This window comes from Acomys russatus, chromosome 15 (assembly GCF_903995435.1).
Source record: "Acomys russatus chromosome 15, mAcoRus1.1, whole genome shotgun sequence".
Lineage (NCBI taxonomy): Eukaryota > Metazoa > Chordata > Mammalia > Rodentia > Muridae > Acomys > Acomys russatus.
Window position 1 is genome coordinate 41,055,208 of NC_067151.1, and position 25,377 is coordinate 41,080,584.

The 25,377-nt window shown below is 41.9% G+C and overlaps 1 protein-coding gene and 1 pseudogene across 1 annotated transcript in view; one reads left to right on the top strand and one right to left on the bottom strand.

The window, feature by feature from the left end:
- Positions 1–25,377, top strand: part of Lekr1 (leucine, glutamate and lysine rich 1) — a 170,274-nt gene that overhangs the window by 102,481 nt on the left and 42,416 nt on the right. Inside the window, exons 8-9 of the mRNA XM_051157263.1 lie at positions 7,408–7,485; positions 9,861–10,064. Of these exons, the coding sequence (XP_051013220.1) occupies positions 7,408–7,485; positions 9,861–10,064 (282 nt within the window). The remainder of the gene's footprint in view (positions 1–7,407; positions 7,486–9,860; positions 10,065–25,377) is intronic.
- Positions 20,775–21,174, bottom strand: LOC127199290 (40S ribosomal protein S12-like; annotated as a pseudogene).

The window sequence follows — 25,377 nt, forward strand, 5'->3', positions numbered from 1 at the left end:
GTGTGTGTGTGTGTGTGTGTGTGTGTGTGTGTGTGTGTGTTTTCTAGGGATGTGTATGCCATGGACATGTATAGAGGTCAGAGAGCAGCTTTTGCAAGTGAGTTAGTTTCCTCCTTCTGTCACACATGCCCCAGTGACTGAACTCAGGTCCTCAGTCTTGGAGACATGTGCCTGTCCCTCTGAGCCATCTCACTGGCCCAGTGCTTGCTCCATGGAGCTCAGGAAGTGGTGGGGGAGAGGGGCTGGAGAGATACTGCTCTTTCAAAGGACCAGAATTTGGTTCCCAAGACTCACATTAAGCAGCTCAGAATATTCTGCACCTGTAGCAGGCACCTGTACACACACACACACACACACACACACACACACACACACACACACACACACAGACACTTTAAAGTAAAATCTTAAAAAATAAAGTTGAGAAGTGATGAGGTCACAGCCCAGGAGTAGCAAAGTGGTATTAGCACCTGACTAAGCTGAGAGACATTTTTGATCATGTCAAAATTTATCTTGTAGATAAAATCTTGGAAAAGTAAGACAGATGCTAAATGGATGGACAAGGGTAAAGCTTATCAGTTGGTAAACCAACAAAGATTTTTCCAGAGTAGTTTTACACAGAATTCCTTGCATAAACAAGGAGCCATTCCATTTAATATTAGTGCAAGCCTTGTGTTGTTTTGTTGAGTGTAATTTTTATCGTATTTACAAACTGAGTACTGAGAAGTGATAGGAGTCAGGCAGAGTGGGGCTGAAGAGGAAACGCGTGCCCTCGTGACAGTCCATCATACTTAATGGCTTACCAGGGGCAGTTGTGGTATGATTACAGGAATTCTGTGCTGTTGTACCAGCTTATAGAAGGGCTGCCGCCCACACACAGGAGACCTGCTTCAATGGAAAATCAGAGCGAGTACCCAGTTTTAGAAACCGTGGATTATGAGAGCCACTTAGAATGGTCCCTTGTGCTAGAGACCTTGCTCTATGCCTGTCTTACCTCTTCCATCAATGTTCCACCTGCTTTCTGTTTCCTGCCTGGAACATGCTAGGTGGCAAAGCGTGACCTTGAACTTCTGACCCTCCTGCTTCCGTCTCCCAAATGCCACGTACTGGGATTACAGGCATATACCACATGGTCAGTTTTGTGTGAAGATGGCAATAGAGCCCAGGGCTTCACACATGCTAGGCAAACGCTATGCAAGCTGAGCCTCATCCCCAGCATTGTTATGTTATAACTAAAAACTAATTTTAATTCTTATCAGTTAGAAGGCGTTGGCTGCTGTCTCTAAAGTGAGGTAGTGGTCTGTGTAGTCAATCCAGTGGCTCGGCAATATGACCAAGGGTTTCTGTGTCTTGGTTAGGGTTCTATTGATGTGAAGAGACACCATAACTGCAGAACCTCTTATGAAAGAAAGCATTTAACTGGGGCTGGCTTGCAGTTCAGAGATGTGGTCCATTGTCATCATGGTGGGAAGCGTGGCAGTGTGCAGACAGACATGGAGCTGGAGGAGGAGCCGAGAGTTCCGCATCAAGATCAGCAGCAGGAACCCCCAAAGCCCATCCCTAGGGACACAGCTCCTCTAACAAGGACACACCTTCTAATAGTGCCACTCCCTGTGAGCCTATGGGGGCCTTTGCCATTCAAACCACCAGTCTTGTCTCCTTCCTGTTTCCTTCAGCACTGGCTTCAACTACATCAAGGTTCCTTTTGTCTGGAAAGTGGCTGTAGCTCTGGATACTGTTTGTAAAAGAGGCTCTCTAGCGGTAAAAGCGTCTGTAGAAAAATCTCCCAAACCACCAAACAGCCTTCTTCCTCACTGTGTGTCTGAAGCCCACTATATCTTCTCTGTTAAATGAATTACTGGCAAGAGGAACTGGATTGCAAAAATGACCCAGCAGTATGTATCCCAGTGGGTGCTAACTGAGATTCTGAGTCAAGGAAGAAAGCTGCAGTGGCTGTCACAAGAGAAGCAGCACTTTGCTTGAAGGCGGGGGGGGGGGGGGGGGGGGGGAGCATTAATCATGCCCTGAAAGTCAGTTTTGGAACTTTCTACAAATTCATCTTTGTCACACTATCTATGCAATTAATGAAGGGACTACACCAAGATGATGAAAGATAAGAAGGCTGCAAAGTGCAGTTTTACAGCTATACCTGGAGGTGCAGGCCTATAATCCAATCTACTCAGGAGACTATGGCAGGGCGAGTTAAGTTTAAGGCCTGCCTGGGCATTGTGTGACACTATTTCTGGAGAGACATGAATAGACAGCTTCTCATTCCAGATAGGAAGCTTACTGTAGACCAAAGTATGGACACCGTCAAAGTCTATTTGGTGAAACATTGAGCTTCTTGGGTGTTACTTTCAGAAGCAGAAATGACTCAAAAACAGCTGCATCGCCAAAAGTCTACCTCAGCATGAATGGCAGTTCACAAAAGCTGGAAGCCTAGAGTGCACAGTGTGGCCTGCAGGTATCTCAACAGGTCACAGAGCGTCCTTCCTGGGTAGCTTAGCCCTGTTCCAGTGGCCTAGTTGGACTCTGCCTCTTCCAGAAGCTTGGCTAGCCTCTGCTTCTTACAGAAAGTATAACTGACGTATTGTTCAGGGTTCTCTAGAGTAATAGAACTTATAGGATGAATTCCTCTAAATATATGTAAAGGGGATTTATTAGAATGATTTAGCAGCCAAGGTGCAGCTACTCCCAACACTGGCTGGCTATGAACAGAAAGTCCAAGAATGCAGTAATTGCTCAGTCCACAAGGCTGGATGTCTGAGCTGGTATATGCTGGCATCCTGAAGAAGTAAGCTCTAATGCTAGTGAAAGAATGGACATGCTAGCAAGGCAGGGCAAGCAAGCAAAGAGCAAAGGCTTCCTTCATTCATGTCCTTACATAGGCTTCCAGTAGAGACATGGTCCAGATTAGAGGTGTGTCTTCCAGCCTCAAGATCCAGATTAAAGGCTTGCATCTTCCTACCTCAAATATCTGGATTAGAAATTAATCTTCCTACTTCAAATTAAGCAAAAATACCTCACAGGTTTGCCCTCCATTTTTTTTATTTTAGTTAATTCCAGATGCAGTCAAGTTGGCAACTAAGAATAGCCAACCTAGGTGATCTTCCTCTTCAGGTAGCTCAGTTTATCTGAGAATGTCATTCTAGCTTTATGGTTTATATATACTTAAGGAAGGAAGTGCTAATGGATTTGGTCAGTTTCAGGGGCTTCATGAAGCTGAGTTGTTTGCTTCTGAGCCTAACACAGGATGAAATGCTTCACTTTCCTTTAGAACATTCTGTATCTTAAGGAACTTCCTGTTTCAAGGTGGAATGTTTTATTTGGAAGGAAATTGCTATACAACAACAAAGGATACAAAGTAAGTTTAAGACCAGCATGAACAACTTAACAAGACTGTGTCTCAAAATGTAAAATAGCAGAAGGGCTGAGGTTAATGCACAGTGGTAAAGAACTTGCCTGGTACACATACGATCCTAGGTATTATTTTTGATATGTGTATATAAGGATGTGATATGCATTACCATTATATATTATTAGCAATATTATCAAGGGTTTTGATGCTCCTGAAAATATGCGTGTGTGTGTGTGTGTGTGTGTATCAGGACAAAGACACACACACGTACAGTACAGTACAGTGTGTGTGTGTGTGTGTGTGTGTGAGAGAGAGAGAGAGAGAGAGAGAGAGAGAGAGAGAGAGAGAGAGAGAGAGAGAGAGAATATCAACATAAGGAATATCAACATAAGGACAGGCAAAGACTACCATAATATGAGAAATTTTCAGGAACTTTGAAAGTTGATGTATAGAAAGGACAGTCAAAGGGTTGACTCTCTGGAGGTGTGAACAAGAAGAAACCCAGCTGTGTACTGGAAGAGGTTGAGATGCAATAGGCAGGAGCTTGCTCAAGTCATTTGCAGGTCAAGACTGTGAGACCTAGTGAATCCTGTGGAGTTTGTGAAAACTCCTCCAGACTCTCCCATGCTAGGATCCATTTTGTATATAATTTGGGATAATCATATACTCTGTATATTCTGATGTAGGTTATATGAGGAAAGCCCTTCTGAGACTTTGGAACACTTAAGCTAGATGGCCCGTCATCAAAAGCCTCCAATCAGTCAAGATAGCATTTACAGAGGCTTCCATAGGCACTCAGACTAAAGCAGTGCATGTAGGGACCCACAGGACAAAACTCCCACCACACAGCACGTAGCAAACTATGCTCCACCACACCAACAAAAACGGGCAGGAGGGAGACCTGGTGGCACTCAGAGGAAGGACAGCAGGTTGCCAAGAAGAGACTTGATACCCCATGAGCATATACAGGGGGAGGTAATCCCCCTCAGTCACAGTCATAGGGGAGGGGAATAATGGGAAAATGGGAGGGAGGGAAGAATGGGAGGATACAAGGGATGGGATAAACATTGAGCTGTAACAAGAATAAATTAATAAAAAAATAAATAAATAAAAAATAAAAGATAAAAAATAAAAAATAAAAACAGGCAGGAAAGCAGGCAAGGAATCAGAAAGCTCAGTATGAACCCAACAGAAACTTACTAAGTCTGTGAGCCCCACCCTACTCCTCAAAGTGACTTATAATTCATGCAGTGAGACATAATAAATTCAAATTAGCAAATAAAAGACATTCAAGTTAGTATAATTGATATCCACTAAATATATCCAAAATTGTATCTGTAAAGAGAAAAACAATCAGGAGTTGAGGATTAAACATGTGACCATAAAAAATTATCCCTTTCATGTTAAATATGAATTCACACATTTGACATGGGTTTAAATGAATGGAACGAATAATTGATATAATTATTAATGGTGACCTGCCAAGTATACACAGGAATGAGAGTGAAGTTTGTGCAGAATCTTACTTTACTCAGTACGCTTATATATTTCCTGAAGATTGTGTTTATTTCCATGACTGCAGTAAAAGGAACAAATTCATTTAAAGTATTTTGTAATTTGTAAATTAGTAATTAATATAGTATTTGTCCACCCCTCATCCACAAGGGTTGTACTTCAAGACGTAGTGCCAAGCAAGATGCAGTAGCATAGTCCTTTAATCACACCACTCGGGAGGCAGAAGCACATGGGTCTCTGTGAGCTCCAGGCAGATCTGGACTACATTGTGCATTCCAGGACAGCCAGAGCTACATAAAGAGACCCTGTCTTAACAAAAACAACAGTAACAACAAAAGACTCAGTCCTAAACCACCACCATTAGTATTAAACCCTACACAGACGAGAGTTTTTCCTGTGCCTTCTTCCGTAGTTACCTTTTTATTGCTGTGATAAACCCCATGACCAAGGCAACTTATCAAAGCATTTAATTGGGCTTCCAATTTCAGAGGGTTGCAGTCCATGATAGCAGGAACAGCCGAGAGCTCACATCTTGATCCATAAGCAGGAGCAGAGAAAGGGCACATTGGGAATGGTACTAGCGTTTTGAAACTTGAAAGTCCACCCCACAGTGACACACCTTCTTCAACAAGACTGTACCTCTTAATCCCTCCCTAACAGCCACGAACTATATTCAGACCAAGTATTTAGACATTTAAGCCTATGGGGCCATTTTTATTTCAGCACACCTGTATACTCATGATAAAGTTGAACTTGTATATTAGGCACAGAATAATATAAATGACTAAGAATAGAGTTACGGTATAAGGAAAGTTGTAGGAATGGGCCCTCTTCATAGCCTATTATACTGTGCTCACTATCTTATGAGATACTTATCTGGTGAAAGAGTGGTGAGTGCCACTGTGATATGGTCCTAGGCTACACACAAAGATTATATAAAAGCAGACGCTATGGTAAACAGCAGTAGTTCTGATACCTGAGCAGAACCAAGAGAGTTGAAGATGGATAGCATCAATAATGTGAGCATCCAGGACAAAGTGATGACTACCCTTGGTAGGATGGGGTGGGACAATAGATTTCATAACAGTAGTCAGAACTGTGAACAATTTAAAACTTACTAATTAGTTCTGAAACATTCAGTTTATTGTTTTCTTTAACTGTAATAGAGTAGCAGAAACTTTGGAAAGCAAACCCACAGACATGGAGAGGGGACCACTGAATGTCTAAAATAGTTACACACAGTACATTTTCTAATCTGTGGACCCTTGTGACATGCCTATACTTTATTAGCAGCTATCACTTCTCACTGAACAGTCTGTGCTACGGTAGGCTTCTGACTACCACGATTACTAGTTTGTGAAGGCCTAACTTGCCATTCAAACACAGCTAGACACTCTGGTATTGGAGCTTTTCCTCCTAGTAGCATATAACTTCATTTTCTGATTTTCCCAGTACCTTTGTGATGACTTGAGAATTTTTGTCTGGCAAGCACAATGTGACCTGTGACCTGGTAGCATTCTGCTGTCACTATGGACAGCTACTTGTTACATGATCTGATCTCAAGTAGTGTCCTAGTTAGCTATGGCTGTGATGAGCACCATGACCAAAAGTGACTTATGGAGGAAAGAACTTATTTGATCTTATTGCTTACAGTCCATTCTAATGCAAGGGCAGGCCAGGAGCTCAAGGCAGGAACCTAGAAGCAAAAACTGCCACAGAGACCTTGGAGGAAGCTGCTAGCTAGCCATGCTACTAGCGGAGGGGGGACCACCACAGGGGGGTCTTCTCACATTAATCAAGAAATGCCACAGGTGAATCTGGTGGAAGGATCTTCTCAGTTGAAATAGTCTCTTCCCAGATGACTACGGCTTGTGCGAAGTTGAAAAAACAAAAACAAAACAAAACTAATGGCAGGGGTGGTGTCTCTATACAGGCGAGTAACCTGGTTGGTCTTATACTATAGATTATCTCCAGGGCACCAGCTCCATCACATTTCAGTTATTTTATTTTCACCTGTGCTGTGTGGAATCTGCCTGTGTACTTGAAGTTTGGAAACCAGCAGAGCCCACTAATTGGAGCGACATCTCCTATCCTATGTTTTATTCAGGCTTAACACTTCACTTCTAGCAGCCGAGGTTGCTCAAAACCTTTCCCCCTGGCTCTTAGGGCCGGAAAGACTTGCATTTTCTCCCAGAGTTTTGGTTACCCTGCATGGTTTGTTCTGAGACTGCCCAGGCTTAAAATGCTGTACGATACAATCTGACTCTACAGTGTCTCTTCAGTCCAAGAGTCATTTCCCTCCAGAATCTCCCCTATTTTATCAGTTCCCTGATACTGTAAGATGGGCTTGTTCCTTCGTGGGGTTCGTTTGATCATATTCAGAGTGTACCCTTAGTTAAACAACGCAGCTGATAGGCGTTGATCTGGTTAAGTGTGTCTTTAAATAATAACATAACAATGTGAAAATTTTAAGATATAAAAAATGTTATTGTGGAATAATTCATTTTAACTATTTCAAAATACTTTTGCCTTAGGAAAAAATCTAATGATGCTGATAACTCTCAAAGAGAACTTAGAAAACTGAAGTTTGAGTCCGTTATTTCAGAGTCAAGGTATATACTGAAAAATTTTAATAAACATTTTAATAACTGGATTTAAACAGTATTTTGAAGATCCTCTTATTGAGAATATGCATGCCTGCTATTTTCTTGCTTACATATGTAATGCCTAATTTGGACTTCTAGTATCTCACAGCTGTTCCTTGTTTCTGTCTCCACTTATACTGGTGTTACTGCTTTTTTCTTTGCTGTGACAAAAATAACTGACAGAAGTGACTTAAGGGAAAAAGAGTTTATGTTTGACTCGTGGGTTATGAAGGAACAGTGGTCACTCCATGGGGTGTGAGGTGTATGTAGTCAGGAAACAGAGATAAGTGCTGGCACCCAACCTGCTTCTCCTTTTCTTTAAGCCTGTGAGATAATATCTCCCACATCCAGGGTAGGTCTTCTTTGTCTACTAGACCTTTCTTAGAACAGCCTTACATATACCACCAGAGTATTTCCATAACGATTCTACATCCTGCCACCTGACAGGAAGATGTACAGTTGCAGCTCTACCCTTGTTACCTTGGCTTCCAAACTTACTACTGTATATCTTATCCTTCCACCCTGGCTCCTGAAGTTTGTTTCTCATTTTGGAATGCATACCTATAATCTTTAAAAATCCCAACACTTGCCCAAAATCCAAAGTCTATTCTATTCTGAGACCTAAGGCAATCTTTTAAGTGAGCTACTGTAAAATAAGAATATTTATATAGCTTCACAGAGTAAGCATTTCCATTCCAAAGGGGAGGAACAGAATTTTAGCAAAGTAAGATTTGACCAACCAACTCAAAACCCATCAAAACAAACACCAAATCCTACAAGTCCACATGGCACACCTGGCGCTTGTAATAGAATTATCTGGACTCTAATGGCCCTCGACAGCACCTGTCCCTCCAAATATGCCTCCTGTAGTACACATAGCCTTTCTCCTGAGCTTTCTCCTTGCCGTGCCTATAGCATTCCTGTCTATGATCCTGGCCTCTCCAATATCATGTGCTCTCCATTGCAGCTTAGCCTTCACCTTCACAGCTTTCCCCAGAGCCTCTGGGCCTGCCTTGCGGGGAATCCAGCCACCCCCCCACCCCCGCATTACCTAGCCTCAGCAGCTTAATGGACCACGTGGTGGAAGTTTCCACGCCTCCCTGAGAACCCCTGTATTTTCCATGCCTATATCCCTGAGTACCAGGTAGATGGCACTACCTAGTTCTGTTCCTGTACTATTCCTGCCTATTCCAATGTCTTTTTATCACAATGTGTCTGAATCTGAGAAAATGCTTCTAAAGCTATTGTTTTCACACAAAGACTTCCTTGGGGGCCTTCTCAGCTCAGTCTCTCTTTTAAGTGAATATGCATATTTTGATGTGGGTGGGACCCCTTTCTCATTTTCCCATGGGCTTTGAGGCTTGTCTTGAGTGGCCTGAGACTTTAGCATCTACAACTGTTTTGTCTGCACCTGCTTTGTCAGCAACTTTAAACGGACAGTGCTTTCTTCATCAAACTGCATGTTTCCCATGTCACTCTGCTTTACTTGTCACTCCCTGTCACTGTAGATCTGAACAGAGCAGTGAGCAGTAGCCATGACACAGCCTGACAGTTACCTACTCTCATATTTCCTCAACCAGTTAGTCCTTTTGTTTTGAATTCCGTCTCACTCAAGTTCTCAGGACACGAGGGAAGCCATGTGCATTTCCATCAGCATTTTGAGAGGTTTGTTTCCACTGGAGTGGCCCAGCACACTCTGCTCACAGCAGTCCCAGCCTTCTCCTGCCCGAACTTCCAAACTGTTTCATATTCTCCCCACAAACCAGTTCCCAAGGCCTAAGAAGCACATGGTCCGTTATCTTACTCTGTGGTACCAACTTCCTCTTCTCACTTCATGAACACAGTACCTTTAAAAAAAGACAACTTAAGGATCACTTTGTTTGTTTGTTTTGGATCACTTTAAAGATAACTACAGCCCATAATGACAGGGAAGGCATCGTAGCAGAAGCATGAAGCGACTAGTTACATCATCTACAGTCAAGAAGTAGAGAGCAGTGAATTATGGGAATACATATTCCTCTTTCTTTTTATTCAGTATGGACCCTGGGCCATGGAATGGTGTTGCCTATATTCAAAGTGAGTCTTTTCTCCTTATTTAAACCTTTCAGAAACACTCTCATAGACATTTGCAGAATCCATGGTCGTGCTTAGCTCAGCCAAATTGGCAATGTAGTTAGTTATCACAGTGGGAAAAGTTTCATACCATTGAACTATTTGTAACATCTTTGTTTTTTAGTATAGTTATAATGAAAAGTCTTTATAGTATAAGACTTTACAGTATAATTATAAAGTCATAGTATCTACTGCATGCTTGTGAGTTTTTTTTTTTTAATTCCTTTTAGGCACAAAAGGCTACTTAAAGAAAAGGAAGACTCTTTAACTACTTGTCAACAACTTTACAAAACTTTACAGGAAGAGCTGACTACAAAAGAAAGACAAGAAGAAGATATAAAAAGAAGAATCAACCACACAGAAAATGAACTAGAGCTGACCAAAGCTCTCCTGCACCAGACACAGGAGGAAATTGTAACAATGAAAAATGAAAGGTGCAGTCAACAATAAGTCTTCTAAAGTATTTTATCTTAAATAAGCATTCAATATATATTTGGAACTTTAGTGTGGGTATAATAACAGTAAGACACATTTCACATGTTAGTTCGCTGAGCTCCATTACCTCACTTTCAAGTGATTCCTGTAGAGAGGCTCCCAGTTAGTCAAAGCAGAGATGGTGTTTAGGTTGCATTGTTCTCAGAATTTTATTCAACATTTGATCATCTGTGAATATTTGTAATCTCACCCCAAAATTGGCGGATGCTGTTTTTAGCATAAAAATGTTTGTTTTCTTTTTACTACTTTTCCTTTTTATTGGCTTCTTTTTACCCATTCTTCTGATATTCCCATAAAGGTGGCGTCAATGGGACTAAAAGCATTCTGGCCCAGACTCTCAGGATAGCTTTGTTCTGATCATTTGCCTTTGAATTAGCATTTTCTATAGTAACATTTCAACTCTGATTTCTTTCTTATTTTAATTTGCCTAGAATGTCTTCACTCATTCGTTCTGAACCCTTCTGTTTTAATTGTATATCTAACACTTAGCATAACATTTGGTTTTTCCCCTGTTGTTAATTTTTAAAATAAGGGCACAGAGGGTGTTCCTTTTACACATTTTGATCTAATTTTACTTTTTATTATTCTCTGTACATAGGAAGCTGAGTATTTGTTGGCTATTTGTTATTATATATATATATATTTTTTTAATGTATGTATTGCTTTGTGTGTGTGTGTGTGTGTGTGTGTGTGTGTGTGTGTGTGTGTGTGTACACAATACTACAGCATACAGTGGAACTCAGAGGACAACTTTGTGGAACTAGTTCTCTCCTTCCGCACTTATGTGTGTCCAGTGGTCAAATTGAGATTGATAGGCCGTGATCAACCATCATGCTGGCCCTTTTCTATCATCTTAATCTCATTAAAAGTTTTTGTTAACTTGATGAGTATCATTTATAGACCTTGAAAATTGTTTATTCTCCTTCATAAGTATAGCTATTTTCTGAGACTAAAGCTGGGATAGGGCTACAGCAATAGATAGCAGGCATGTTATAACTCGGTAACTGGGTTTGTTGCTCAGAGCTCTTTCTCCCAAACGTAATGGTGGACTATTGGAGTCATCTGTTTATACTGTAGGCTAGAAGATCTTCACAGTTCTCTAAGAAACAAGGCTTGTCTCTGGTGCTGTCTAGGCTAATTTTTATTTCTTCTTCTCTTTGATTAAGTAACAACTGCTGAACTAGTGTCACCCACATTTCTTCTCCGTTTTGAGAGATCAGTTAACCTGATTCTTGCAACAATATTGTCTTTGTATGTATCTGGCTCTTCATCAACCCTTTTCTTCTGAGTTTCATGATTACATAGTATCCCCTCAAACAGCATAATAGAAGCTTCAATCTAATAAGCAAGACATTTAGAAAAGTCAGGCTTATTAAAGGATTACCTGCTGGAAGACTGAGCATTCATAAGCATAAAGGAAACTTCTGTGTGGACACAGAAAATTTAAGATCAGTATAATTTAGGCATACATTATAGTATATATCATAAACATATTAGAAATATATTCTGATGGCCCTAGGCACATCAATAATTTCAGACATATCCTCCCTGTCTCTTTAATATGGGTTAATAACCAATGGCCGTAATGATTGCCTATTGTCTAAAAACAATTATGTATTCTATAAAGAACACACATAATTACAACCCTCAAAAAGATACACTGTAACAGATAAAAGCCTCAGAAGTCTTTGGTTTAGAACATGAACATCTGAACAATTCTCGCTCTCTGGGATTCCCTGATTTCAATGATGCTGGCTTATCGAGGCTTATCTATGTACTCGGGTGAGTGCTGTCTGCCATGGTGCTCACTGAGCTCCTCCTATCTCCTAAATGTTTCTGAAGCTCTCCTCTGAGAATCAGTCTAAGTACACGTGATTGACATTGTCATCAGTGTGATGAACATTCTCCCTTTAGGAGCAAATCAATAAAACTTAGAAGCAGCAGGAAGTAATTAGACATATTTCATATGCCCATGGTGGTACACACCTGTAATCCCAGCATGGAGGAGGCTGAGGCAGGAGGAACACTGCAAGTTTGCAGCCAGGCCAGGCCAGCCAGGGCTACACAGTATGACCCTCAAACAAAAACAAGGAATTCAGTGGTACTGCAAGGGCTCTGTACTTTGTGGGCTTTTGAGTCGAACAAACAGATTTACACTCCCAGCATGGCCACTGTCATGCTTGGGCAACTCAGTTTAGTTAATCCATTTCCTTATGTGCAGACTGGGCATACTATTACCAGCTGTCCTTTGTGGATGCTAAAGCATGTGGCAGTGTGCCTTGTAGGTTATAGACACTCTGAAGTATTGCTTCTTCTGTATTCTTAGAACACTGGCTCCTTAAAGCATCATTTTTTAAGCCTATTGTCACCATGATGGTACTCAGCAAATATCTGTTGAATTCAGTATTATCTGCTTTATGCATGAGACGTAACAATTAATCCTTGGAGTGATTCCACATTGATGTCATTGTCAGAATATAGCATTACTAAAGGAAGGGCCCGGGGATCCAAGATGGCGGCGAGCAGTGTGGACCGCGTTTGGAGGCTCCAGTGAACAATTCAGGGAATTGCACAGATTTCTGAGCCAGGAACACCGAGGTCCGAACATCACGGCAGCAGGAGTGCTCCACGGTTCGGAGGGACCAGGGTGCGGAGGACCTGCGTGCCCCTGCACACGGGAGGAGCGTGGTTTTTCTCTGATCGGAGCGGCAGCGGTAGAGGCGGCAGCACCAGCGGCACCAGCAGCGGCGGCTGAGGTTTGCAGCTCATAGCCTTCCGGTGGAGGCGATTGGTGTGGTGGCTGGTGGGAATTGCTGCGGGAGAGGGGACTCTGGGCAGGATTTGGGTCGCGTGGAGCCTTTGGACCCAGATTGGACTCGGCGGACAGTTCGGCCCCAGAGTCCCGGGTATTGGCCCGGCCCAGCAAACAATTCTGCCTGAGGCACTAACTCAGCGTGGCCATAGCTCCCCTGCTGTGGCGCAGGCTTAGTTGAGCTGCTCCACACTAGGCACCACCTCAGCTCAGCGGCAGCTCCCCTGCGGGGACACAGTCTGGGCGGAGCACTTGGTTTCACAACAGGCGCTAACTCAGAGCAGCCGCAGTTCTCCTGCTGTGGCGCAGGCTTGGTGACGTGCTCGGTTCCATCCTAGGCACCACCTCAGCTCAGCGGCAGCTCCCCTGCGGGGACACAGTCCGGGCGGAGCACTTGTTCCACCACTGGCGCTAACTCAGAGCAGCCACAGTTCTCCTGCTGTGGCGCAGGCTTGGTGACGTGCTCGGTTCCATCCTAGGCACCACCTCAGCTCAGCGGCAGCTCCCCTGCGGGTGACACAGTCCGGGCGGAGCACTTGTCCCACCACTGGCGCTAACTCAGAGCAAGCCGCAGTTCTCCTGCTGTGGCGCAGGCTTGGTGACGTGCTCGGTTCCATCCTAGGCACCACCTCAGCTCAGCGGCAGCTCCCCTGCGGGGACACAGTGCGGGCGGAGCACTTGTTTCCACCACTGGCGCTAACTCAGAGCAGCCGCAGTTCTCCTGCTGTGGCACAGGCTGGACAGAGCTCTCGGTTCCACCAGCTCTAAGACTCTGGTTGGACACAGTGTACAGTTTGAATCCAGAATTCCTGGCTGAGATTGGTGGTCAGTTCGGGCCCTGAGTCAATAACTGACCACAGCACGCACTTTGGGCCAAAAGGCCCTAGTGGAACTTGGTGCGTAGTCCCAGCCCAAAAATTCTGGCTGGGCCCTGTGTGCATTTTGGGCCCAAAATCCCTAGCTGAGCTTGGCAGACGGTTCTGGCCCTGAGAATCTAGCTGAGTTCTGCCCGTGGTTCGGTCCCAGTGCTCCTGGCTGGACTTGGCAGGGAACACAGAAGGCTGTGGATACCTTGGCCTGACCCAACGCTCATTCAGAGACCCAGAACAATTGCAGGATCCACAGCAGAGAGGGACTGAGGATCACTGGCTGTGAGAGACCAGAACAACAGGGCTAACCTCCTAACATCCACACCAGTGAAGCTTTGAGCTCGCAGCCTAGGGAAATCGTAAGAAAACAAGTGAATCTATCGTCAGACACCCTCCATTCAACTCTGGAAGCTACCCAACAAAAACAAAGACGGCAAGATGTCTAAAGGACAACGAAAAAGCATACGCAAAAAACCCCAAAACAACATGGCGTCTCCAGTTTCCAGCTATCCCAAAGAAAACCATCCAGAGAACTCAAATACAACGGAAATACAAGAAATGACCTCAAATCCTTAGTAATGAGGATGATAATGGAGGAAACAAATAAAATTCGTAATCAAATGCAGGAAGACGCAGACAAACAGGTGAGAGACATAAAAGAAGCACATAGAGTGGAACTGGAAAAATTGCAGGAAAATGCAAACAACCAGATGAAAGAAATAACTAAAACGGTTCAAGCTCTGAAGACCTATAAAGAGGCAATGGAAGAAACTCAGGAATATACAAACAATCAGATGAAAGAAATCAAAAAATCAGTTCAAGATCTGAAAATGAAAATGGATTCAATGATAAACACACAGACAGAAGAAAAACGAGAACGTGAGACCTCAGAGAAGAAGGCGAGCAACACAGAGGTGAGCTTTTCTAACAGAATCCAAGAGATGGAAGAACGAATCTCAGGGCTAGAAGATACAATCACAGATATTGAAACAACCATTAAAGAAAATGCCAAATCTGGAAAACTCCTGACACAAAACATCCAAGAAATTAAGGACACCATGAAAAGAAGAAATTTGCGGATAATAGGCATTGAAGAAAGAGAAGACATCAGACTCCAGGGCCCAGAAACTATTCTCAACAAAATCATAGAAGAAAATTTCCCCAATCTAAAGAAAGAGATGCCTATAAACATACAAGAGGCCTACAGAACACCAAATAGAATTGACCAGAAAAGAAAAACTGCCCGCCACATAATAATCAAAACACAAAACATACAGAACAAAGAAAAAATATTAAAAGCTGCAAGGGAAAAGGGCCAAATAACATTTAATGGTAAACCTATCAGAATTACACCTGACTTCTCAGCAGAGACCATAAAAGCCAGAAGGGCCTGGACAGAGATTCTGCAAACCCTAAGAGACCACAGATGCCAGGCCAGACTACTTTACCCAGCAAAATTATCAATAACCATTGATGGAGAAAACAAAATATTCCATAACAAAAACAAATTCAAACAGTACCTATCCACAAATCCAGCTTTACAGAAGGTACTAGAAGGAAAACTCCATCCCAAAGGGTCAAGCTACAACCAAAACTACCCAGGAAATAGATAACTATCCCATGGCAAAAACACAACTACACAAACGCTCGACTGGAAACAACATCAAAATTAAGACTCTTAACAGTCACTGGTCATTAATATCTCTCAACATCAATGGCCTCAATTCTCCAATAAAAAGACACAGACTAACCGAATGGGTACATAAACAAGACCAACATTCTTCTGCATCCAAGAAACACATCTCACCCATAATGAAAGGCATTACCTCAGGGTAAAAGGTTGGAAAAAAATATTCCAAGCAAATGGTCACAAGAAGCAAGCAGGTGTAGCCATTTTAGTATCGAACAAAATAGACTTTCAACCAAAATTAATCAAAAGGCATGAGGAAGGACACTTCATACTCATCAAAGGTAAAGTCAACCAAGATGACATCACAATTCTGAACATCTATGCTCCCAATACAAGGGCACCCACATATGTAAAAGATCTCCTAAAAAAGCTTAAACCACACATCGATCCCCACACAATAATAGTGGGAGACTTCAACACCCCACTCTCACTGAAGGATAAGTCATTGAAACAGAAACTAAGCCGAGAATAACATCATTAACCAATGCCATGGGTCAAATGGATCTAACAGATATCTATAGAACCTTTCACCCAAACAAGAAAGAATACACCTTCTTCTCTGCACCCCATGGAACCTTCTCCAAAATTGATCACATCGTAGGTCACAAAGCAAGCCTCAACAGATACAAGAGGATTGAAATAATACCTTGTATCCTATCAGATCACCATGCTCTTAGGCTGCAATTCAACAACAACAGAAATAACAAAAGCCTACACGTTTGTGGAAACTAAACAACTCTCTGCTAAATGACACCTGGGTCAGGGAAGAAATAAAGAAAGAAATCAAGGAGTTTCTGAAATTCAATGAAAATGAAGAAACAACATACCCAAATTTGTGGGATACATTGAAAGCAGTGCTAAGAGGAAAATTCATAGCACTAAGTGCCTTTAAAAAGAAATTGGAAACATCGCACATAAGCATCTTAACAACACAACTGGAAGCCCTAGAAAAAAAAGAAGCAGAAACACCCAAGAGGAGTAGACGCCTGGAAATTATCAAACTCAGGGCTGAAATTAACAAATTAGAAACTAAGAAAACAGTCCAAAGAATCAACAAAACCAAAAGCTGGTTCTTTGAGAAAATCAACAAGATAGACAGACCATTAGCCAAACTAACTAAAGGCAGAGAGACAGTATTGAAATGAACAAAATCAGAAATGAAAAGGGAGACATAACAACAGACACTGAAGAAATTCAAAGAATCATAAGATCCTACTTTGAAGGCATATACGCCACAAAATTTGAAAATCTAAGGGAAATGGACGATTTTCTTGATCAAGTTCACTTGCCAAAGTTGAGTGAAGAACAGATAAACAAGTTAAATAGTCCCATTTCCCCTACAGAAATAGAAGCAATCATCGATGGTCTCCCAACCAAAAAAAGCCCAGGGCCAGATGGTTTCAGTGCAGAATTCTACCAGACCTTTAAGGGCGAGCTAATACCGATACTCTTCAAGCTACTCCAAAAGATAGAAATGGATGGAAAATTACCAACTTCATTCTATGAGGCCATAGTCTCATTGATACCTAAACCTCACAAAGACTCAACAAAGAAAGAGAATTTCAGACCAATTTCTCTTATGAACATAGATGCAAAAATACTAAATAAAATACTTGCAAAACGAATACAGGAGCACATCAAAGATATCATTCATCATGACCAAGTAGGCTTCATTCCAGGCATGCAGGGATGGTTTAATATACGGAAATCCATCAATGTAATCCATCATATAAACAAACTGAAAATAAAAAACCACATGATCATCTCCTTGGATGCAGAGAAAGCATTTGATAAAATTCAACACCCATTCATGTTTAAAGTTTTAGAGAGATCGGGGATACAAGGCACTTTCCTCAACATAATAAAGGCTATATACAGCAAGCCAATAGCCAAAATCAAAGTAAATGGTGAGATACTCAAGGAAATTCCTCTCAAATCGGGAACAAGGCAAGGCTGCCCACTCTCTCCATATCTCTTCAATATAGTACTCGAAGTTCTAGCCAGAGCAATAAGACAACAAAAGGAGATCAAGGGTATCCAAATGGGAAAGGAGGAAGTCAAATTATCCCTCTTTGCAGATGATATGATAGTGTACATAAGTGACCCTCAAAACTCCACCAGAGAACTCCTAAAGCTGATAAACACCTTCAGCAAATTGGCTGGATACAAAATTAACTCAAAAAAGTCTGTAGCCTTCCTATACACAAATGACAAGCTTACAGAGGAAGAAATTAGGAAAACCACACCCTTCACATTAGCCACAAGCAATATAAAATATCTAGGAGTTACCCTAACTAAGCAAGTGAAGGACTTGTATGAAAAAAATTTCAAAACTCTGAAGAAAGAGATTGAAGATGACCTGAGAAGATGGCGTGATCTTCCTTGCTCATGGATCGGGAGAATTAACATAGTAAAAATGGCCATCCTACCAAAAGCAATCTACAGATTCAATGCAATCCCTATCAAAATAACTACACAATTTTTTAAAGACATTGAAAGTTCAATTCTGAACTTCATATGGAAAAACAAAAAACCCAGAATAGCTAAAACAATCTTGTACAATAAAAGATGCTCCGGAGGAATCTCCATACCTGATCTCAAACTGTACTATAAAGCAATAGTACTTAAAACAGCATGGTACTGGCACAGCAACAGGCTGGTTGATCAGTGGAATCGAATCGAAGACCCAGATATGAATCCACACACATATGGTCACTTGATTTTTGACAAAGAAGCCAAATCCATTCAATGGAAAAAGGATAGCATCTTCAACAAATGGTGCTGGTCTAACTGGAGGTCTATGTGTAAAAAAATGAAACTGGACCCATATTTGTCACCTTGCACAAAACTCAAATCCAAGTGGATTAAAGACCTCAACATAAAACCAGAGACACTAACTCACTTAGAAGAAAAAGTGGGAAAGAGCCTGGAACATATTGGCACAGGAGACAACTTCCTGAACAGAACACCAACGGCCCAGGCCTTAATGTCAACCATTAATAAATGGGACCTCATGAGGCTGAGAAGCTTCTGTAAGGCAGGAGACACTGTCAAGAGGACAAAGCGACAGCCTACAGACTGGGAAAAAATCTTCACCAACCCTACATCTGACAAAGGTCTAATATCCAAAATATATAAAGAACTCAAGAAATTAAACACCACCAAACCGAATAACCCAATTGAGAAATGGGGCTTGGAACTAAACAGAGAATTCTCAACAGAGGAGTATCAAATGGCTGAGAAACACTTAAAGAAATGCTCAACCTCCTTAGTCATCAGGGAAATGCAAATCAAAACAACTCTGAGATTCCATCTTACACCCATCAGAATGGCTAAGATCAAAAATTCAAGCGACACCACATGCTGGCGAGGATGTGGGGAGAGAGGAACACTCCTTCATTGCTGGTGGGAATGCAAACTAGTACAGCCACTTTGGAAATCTATCTGGTGCTATCTCAGAAAAATGGGAATAGGGCTTCCTCAAGACCCAGCTATTCCACTCCTTGGAATATACCCAGAAGATGCTCCAGCACACAACAAGAAAATTTGCTCAACCATGTTCATAGCAGCCTTATTCATAATAGCCAGAACATGGAAACAGCCTAAGTGTCCCTCAGTAGAAGAGAGGATAAAGAAACTGTGGTACATATACACTATGGAATACTACTCAGCTATTAAAAACAAGGAATTCCCGAAATTTGTGGATAAATGGATTGAGCTAGAAATGATCATAATGAGTGAGTTAACCCAGAAGCAGAAAGACTCAAATGGTATATACTCACTTATATCTGCATACTAGCCCAAGGGGCATGTCCCACGAAAGCCTTCACTTACCAGGAAACTGGGACAGAGGGGAAGGCATCCTATTGGGACTCTAAATGAGAGACGCATGGGAGAACAGCAAAATAAAAGGATCCAGAGGGTCCTAGAAATCTACAAGTAGAACAATATGATAGGCAGATTTGGGCCCAGGGGTCCCGCTCAAACTAAGGCACCAGCCAAGGACAATACAGGAGGTAAACTTTAAACCCCTACCCAGATCTAGCCAATGGTCAGAATATTCTCCACAGTTGAGTGGAGAGTGTGATACGACTTTCTCACATACTCTGGTGCCTCACATTTGACCATGTCCCCTGGAGGGGGAGACCTGGTGGCACTCAGAGGAAGGACAGCAAGTAGCCAAGAAGAGACTTGATACCCTATGAGAATATATAGGGGGACATAATCCCCCTCAGGAACAGTCATAGGGGAGGGGAATAATGGGAAAATAGGGGGGGGGAGGAATGGGAGGATACAAGGGATGGGATAAACATTGAGATGTAACAAGAATAAATTAATAAAAAAAAAAAAAAAAAATAAAGGAAGGGCCCAATACTATCTTCAATAACATAACAAATGCTTCTCCCCAGACCTGCCATTCTCTCTGGTTTCCTATTCATCAACAGCTTACTTGCCCAGCTTCTTATGCTATCACACACTTGCTGTTTTTAATGGAGGCAGGAGCTGTGACAAAATCAAAATTATCTCTTTGATTGACAATGTGAAGACATCTCTAAAAGAACAACTTGTGAAATAGGACTTAAAGCTGTTGTTTTGGCATTCTGCTTTGACGTTTGTTTGCAGTTACATTTTTAACTATAATTAAGGGAATCTAAATTTTTGCGTTTATATAAGAAATTAGTCTCATTTTTTCCTTAGGCCTGAGAATTTAAAAGTTAGCTTTTAAAATAAATACCCTTAATTGCAAGTACATCCTAATTTCCCTATTGTGTCAACTCTGAAAATGTTAATTTAAAAAATTCTGGTGAGATTGCAGGGTAGAGTGTTACATATAGAAAGCACAGCTAGTTCCCTTTAAGAAGCTTGTAGAAGAAAGACAGCATGACACCCTTGCAGGAAGCCTTACCTTGTCACAAGCTTGCACTGGCTTGGCCACTGGGAAGTCCTCCCACCGCAGACTCTCTGGTCTTCATGCCTTTAACAATGGGAGAAATATATGCACCTGTTTCTAAGGAATGATAAGAACATTCCAGAAACAAGAGCAGCTCCTGACACACAGCAGGCACTCAGTGTGTATCTGCTAGCTGGATGAGATGATCGCATCCTCGTCAAACCACTGATCACAGGTGTTGAAACTGAGAAGCTCCTCCCAAACTTTCTAGGGCTTCTGACTTTGCCGAAAATAAGAGGTGAGAGTACAGTGACTGTGCAAGACTCTGATGGAAATCTCCTTTATTTGATTCTTTTTTTTTTTCAAATGAGCAAAAAATTTATTTATTCATTTCTTGGATTTGAAATATTCCTCGATGCCATCCTTGGCCTGAGATTCTTTGCTAGAGCCCTTAGCCACTACACAACTGCAACCAACCACTTTCCGTGGCTTCCCCTCTCAATCGATTTTACAGAGGTCTACCCATTCCCCCAGTTTCTTGTTGTCATCAACCTTAATCAGGTTGGTCTGGTGCTCAGCACACGGTGCCTCCACCAGCTTGACGGACACGGGCTCATCGCAGTTGGATGCAAGCGTGGCGCTTGTCTAAGGCTTTGGCAGCTTCGCGTAGGCCACATGCTAGGCCATCGTGGAGGAGGGCGGTCTTCAGCACCTCTTGAAGAGCAGTGTTGCCGTCCATTACACCTCCAGCAGCAATGCCTTCCTCGGCCATGGTGGTGGATTACGGTTGAGGCAGAATTTTGAACACACCTGAGCCTCCACCTCTGCACAACTCAGCGGTGGCAGGGGGAAAAGCCTTTTTTGATTCTTAGTAAGACTCAAATTTAGGCATTTCCTATAATCCTAATGTATCAAGATCTCTGGAGCCAATTCTGAAGAAGTCCAATATCTTCATGGATGTAGCTTTAGCTTTTTGAGACATGGATAAACCTTTATAATTAGTGTTTTTATCTTTTCTAATTCCTCTAGGATTATCCTCTTGTATATAACTCTTAATTTACGTAGGAATGCTTGCTCTTATCACTGTGTTATAATCTCAGTGTCCAAGTCTTTCCATTGGTATACTGCCTGAGTGTGGTTTTCAACTGGGGAATCAGGATTAATCATCACTATATACATTATTCATTGCAAATTTTATTCTAATCAAGGATAGTGAGTTCTTAGAACATCACATAGGCATTCACTCTGCCTTGTTCCATTAAAAGCTTCTTAAAGCCAGGAACAGAAGCTCAGCAAGCAATCAAAGAGGTAGAAAGGTCTTCATTCTGATAACAACAGGTTCAAACACAATTTCCCTCACAGTTATAAATCCACAGGATAATGGTTTACTTAACTCCTTGGACTCCATGGGGATGTCCTAACAGTCTTCATAATCCTTTGTAAATTTAGTGAATAATGTTCACTTTTTAAACCTTGTTGAATCTGGTCCACCTATATTTCAGCTGCTATAGTCTATTGGAACAATGATTTGTGCATAGGAGACTGAGTATAGAATGTATTCTTACTTTGTGGTATTAAAATTAAAACTGTCTTGAGGGAGACTAGAATTCAGACACCTCAAATATTCAGTATAAACTGATGACGTGACTGCTCTATGGTATGAGTAATGGAAAGGATTTTGTGATAGATAGATGGATAGATAGATAGATAGATAGATAGATAGATAGATAGATAGAGCAGCCAGAGACATCTGTAAGAAGTCAGAGCAGAGAGAGAAAGAAGTAGACTGAACATGGTCAGTAGAGTGGACTTAACCATGAGAGAAGCAGGAGCAGAGAGAGAGGAGGCCAAGGAAACAGAGAAAGGGAGCTCAAGGGCAAGACGAAGAGAGAGGGAAGATGTGGAAGAGAGGCAGGAAACAGAGCATAGTCCAAGTAACTGGGTTCTGAGGAGAATGAGTTGCGGTGGGAAGGGAAACCTGTGAGCTAGAGGAGTGTAGGGTAGGAGAGGAGTGTGAAGAGCTAGGATGCTAGTTCTCGTGACTCTAGAGGAGTGTAGGGCAGGAGAGGAGTGTGAAGAGCTAGGATGCTAGTTCTCGTGACTCTAGAGGAGTTTAGGGCAGGAGAGGAGTGTGAAGAGCTAGGATGCTAGTTCTCGTGACTCTAGAGGAGTGTAGGGCAGGAGAGGAGTGTGAAGAGCTAGGATGCTAGTTCTCGTGACTCTAGAGGAGTGTAGGGCAGGAGAGGAGTGTGAAGAGCTAGGATGCTAGTTCTCGTGACTCTAGAGGAGTGTAGGGCAGGAGAGGAGTGTGAAGAGCTAGGATGCTAGTTCTCGTGACTCTAGAGGAGTGTAGGGCAGGAGAGGAGTGTGAAGAGCTAGGATGCTAGTTCTTGTGACTCTAGAGGAGTGTAGGGCAGGAGAGGAGTGTGAAGAGCTAGGATGCTAGTTCTCGTGACTCTAGAGGAGTGTAGGGTAGGAGAGGAGTGTGAAGAGCTAGGATGCTAGTTCTCGTGACTCTGAAATGTATAGCAAGTACTTGTGACACTTGTGATGCTGAGGGGTCCTGGAGGCCAGCGTGGCTTTGGTGTGCTAATAGGCACCCTAGGTAGCTATATGTCTCTTCTGCCTTTTGGAATTTGGGTAAGTGGACTTTCCTTTGGACCTGACAAGGACCATCTGCTTTGCAGCAAAGGTAACATCTAGTGTTACTCATGGGCACCATCTAGAAATATTCATTGGAATTTGTTCAAAGAGAAAATGTTTAAGAAATAAAGTGAGGGGGCTGGAGAGATGGCTCAGCAGTTAAGAGCACTTCCTGCTCTTTCAGAGGACCATAGTTCAGCTTCCAGTACCTGTGTTGGGCAACTCACCACCCTCTGTAACTTCAGCTCTAGGGCATCCTGTGCCTTGTTTTGGCCTCTGCAGGCACTTGTATTCAAGTATACAAATCCACACAGGCACACATGTGCACAGGAATAAAAATGAAATAAATATTTTTAAAAAGTGAATCCAAAACAAGAAAAGAGAAGAAAGAAATTGTACCAGATTGTCAGAACCCTTCCATCTGTCCACTTTTATTGAATGCAGGGATGGCCATATCTAGTCCATGATCCTGACCTTATTGATAATCAGTGTCATTTTAATTGAAGTGCTTCTTTATTTCTGTTGATAGCTGCTCATTATCTTGATCAAACTTACTATAATATTCTAGAGTTGTACCTAGTTGAATGATATTACTTAAAATTAGAAGTATATTTATATATCATTAATTTAGTAACAAATAACCATATATTTAGTGGCTAAGGAAACATAAACATATTATCTTACAGTACTTCTGTCTTGTTAGAAGTTCAAATAACTTCCTATTAATTAAAAACATGTTCATCAGAGAACTAGGAAGAGACTTAGAAGACAAGCCATAGCTAGGGGTAATATATTTACAAAAGATAGATCTATGAAAGTATTTGTTTACAGAATATAAAAAGAATATTTGAAACTCAGTTTTATGAATGTAAGCAACCTACTAAAATGTGACAAAAAGATTTGTGCAGACATTTTACTAAACAAGGCCAGTCAGCACACAAAGACATGTGACATTCCATACCTACGTATTTATCAAAGGAAAATGAAACATACAAGTGTGCATGGGTTCAGTGGCTTCACTTGTAATGAAAGTCTATGGATCAATCTAACTATTCATCAGTAGATGAATAGAGAACAAATTGTGGTTGCCATTTGTACAACACAACGCTACTCAGAATAAAAATAAATGCACCAAGTATGCATAGTACAGCATAGATAAATATAGAAAGATTGTGCTGAATAAAAGATGCTAGAATAAAAAGAACACACTATATGGTTAGTCCCATACATCTAAAAAGCATAAATATATCCCGAAAGTGAATAATAAACAGCAAGCAAACCATAGATTCGCTGTAGGTAACAACACAAAGAGTAGACGATTACAAGGGAGGAGGGATGGGGAGATGTCTCAGCAATTAAGAGAGTGACTGTGCTTGCAGAGAATCTCGGTTCAGATTCCAGAATCCACAAGGTGACTCACGACCATGTATAGCTCCATTTCTAGGGGATCTGATGCGCAAGTGTCTGATCCACAGACACCAAGCACACACATGGTACTCGGACGTGCATGCGAAGACTCACACATGTAACAGTAAAACAAATCAAAAAAAGAAGAGATGAGGATTGCAAAGATGTACGGCCTTCCCTGCCATCTTTGGATGCAAAGTTTCTTAGTGTTTTGAGAAGGAGATTCCCCAACAGGACAAAGTCCTTAATGCCCTCTAACATGGCCAAGCTGAATAATGAAAGAGAAGCACATCCCATTCAGAGGGGGAAAGCAAAGCTATGAATAAAACTAGAACTGAAATGTTGTTACTAGTGTGATGTTGAATATTTATTAATTCTAGAAGGCTCCATTATGACTTGGCTAGCTCCCTAATAATTGAGATAGAGACCTATTGATTTATTAAACAGCTTTAAGTATAATAACCGGGCAGGTATGATTTAAACTAATTTTCTAAGCTAGTCTGGCTACCTCCCACCTGCATCCTCCAAGTTACTTGCCAATATTCATCCTGTCTGGCCTGGATCTGCTCAATCAGGCCACTTACTCTCCATCTTTTACTTTTCTTCTCTTTTCTTCTTCTCTTCAGGCCTCGTAGTCCCTACCTCAGACCCCAAGCCTCAGAGCCAAAGCTTTGCCTACTTCTCTTATGCCCAGTTACAAGCTGTCCAAACTTCTTTATTAACCAATCAAAGATAATTGGGGAGTGGAGTTTACACAGCAAAGTCTGGTGTACGTGAGAGAATGCACTCGTCTGGACTGCAGCCAGATCCACTTGTATCCAAAGCACCAGGCCAATCCCCAACACTAGTAGGAGAAGCCATCACAGTTGAACCAAAAAATGTTTCCCAGTCCAGAGTTCAGAGTTGGGCAGTGCTCTGCTGGCCTAGGTGAGCACTCCTG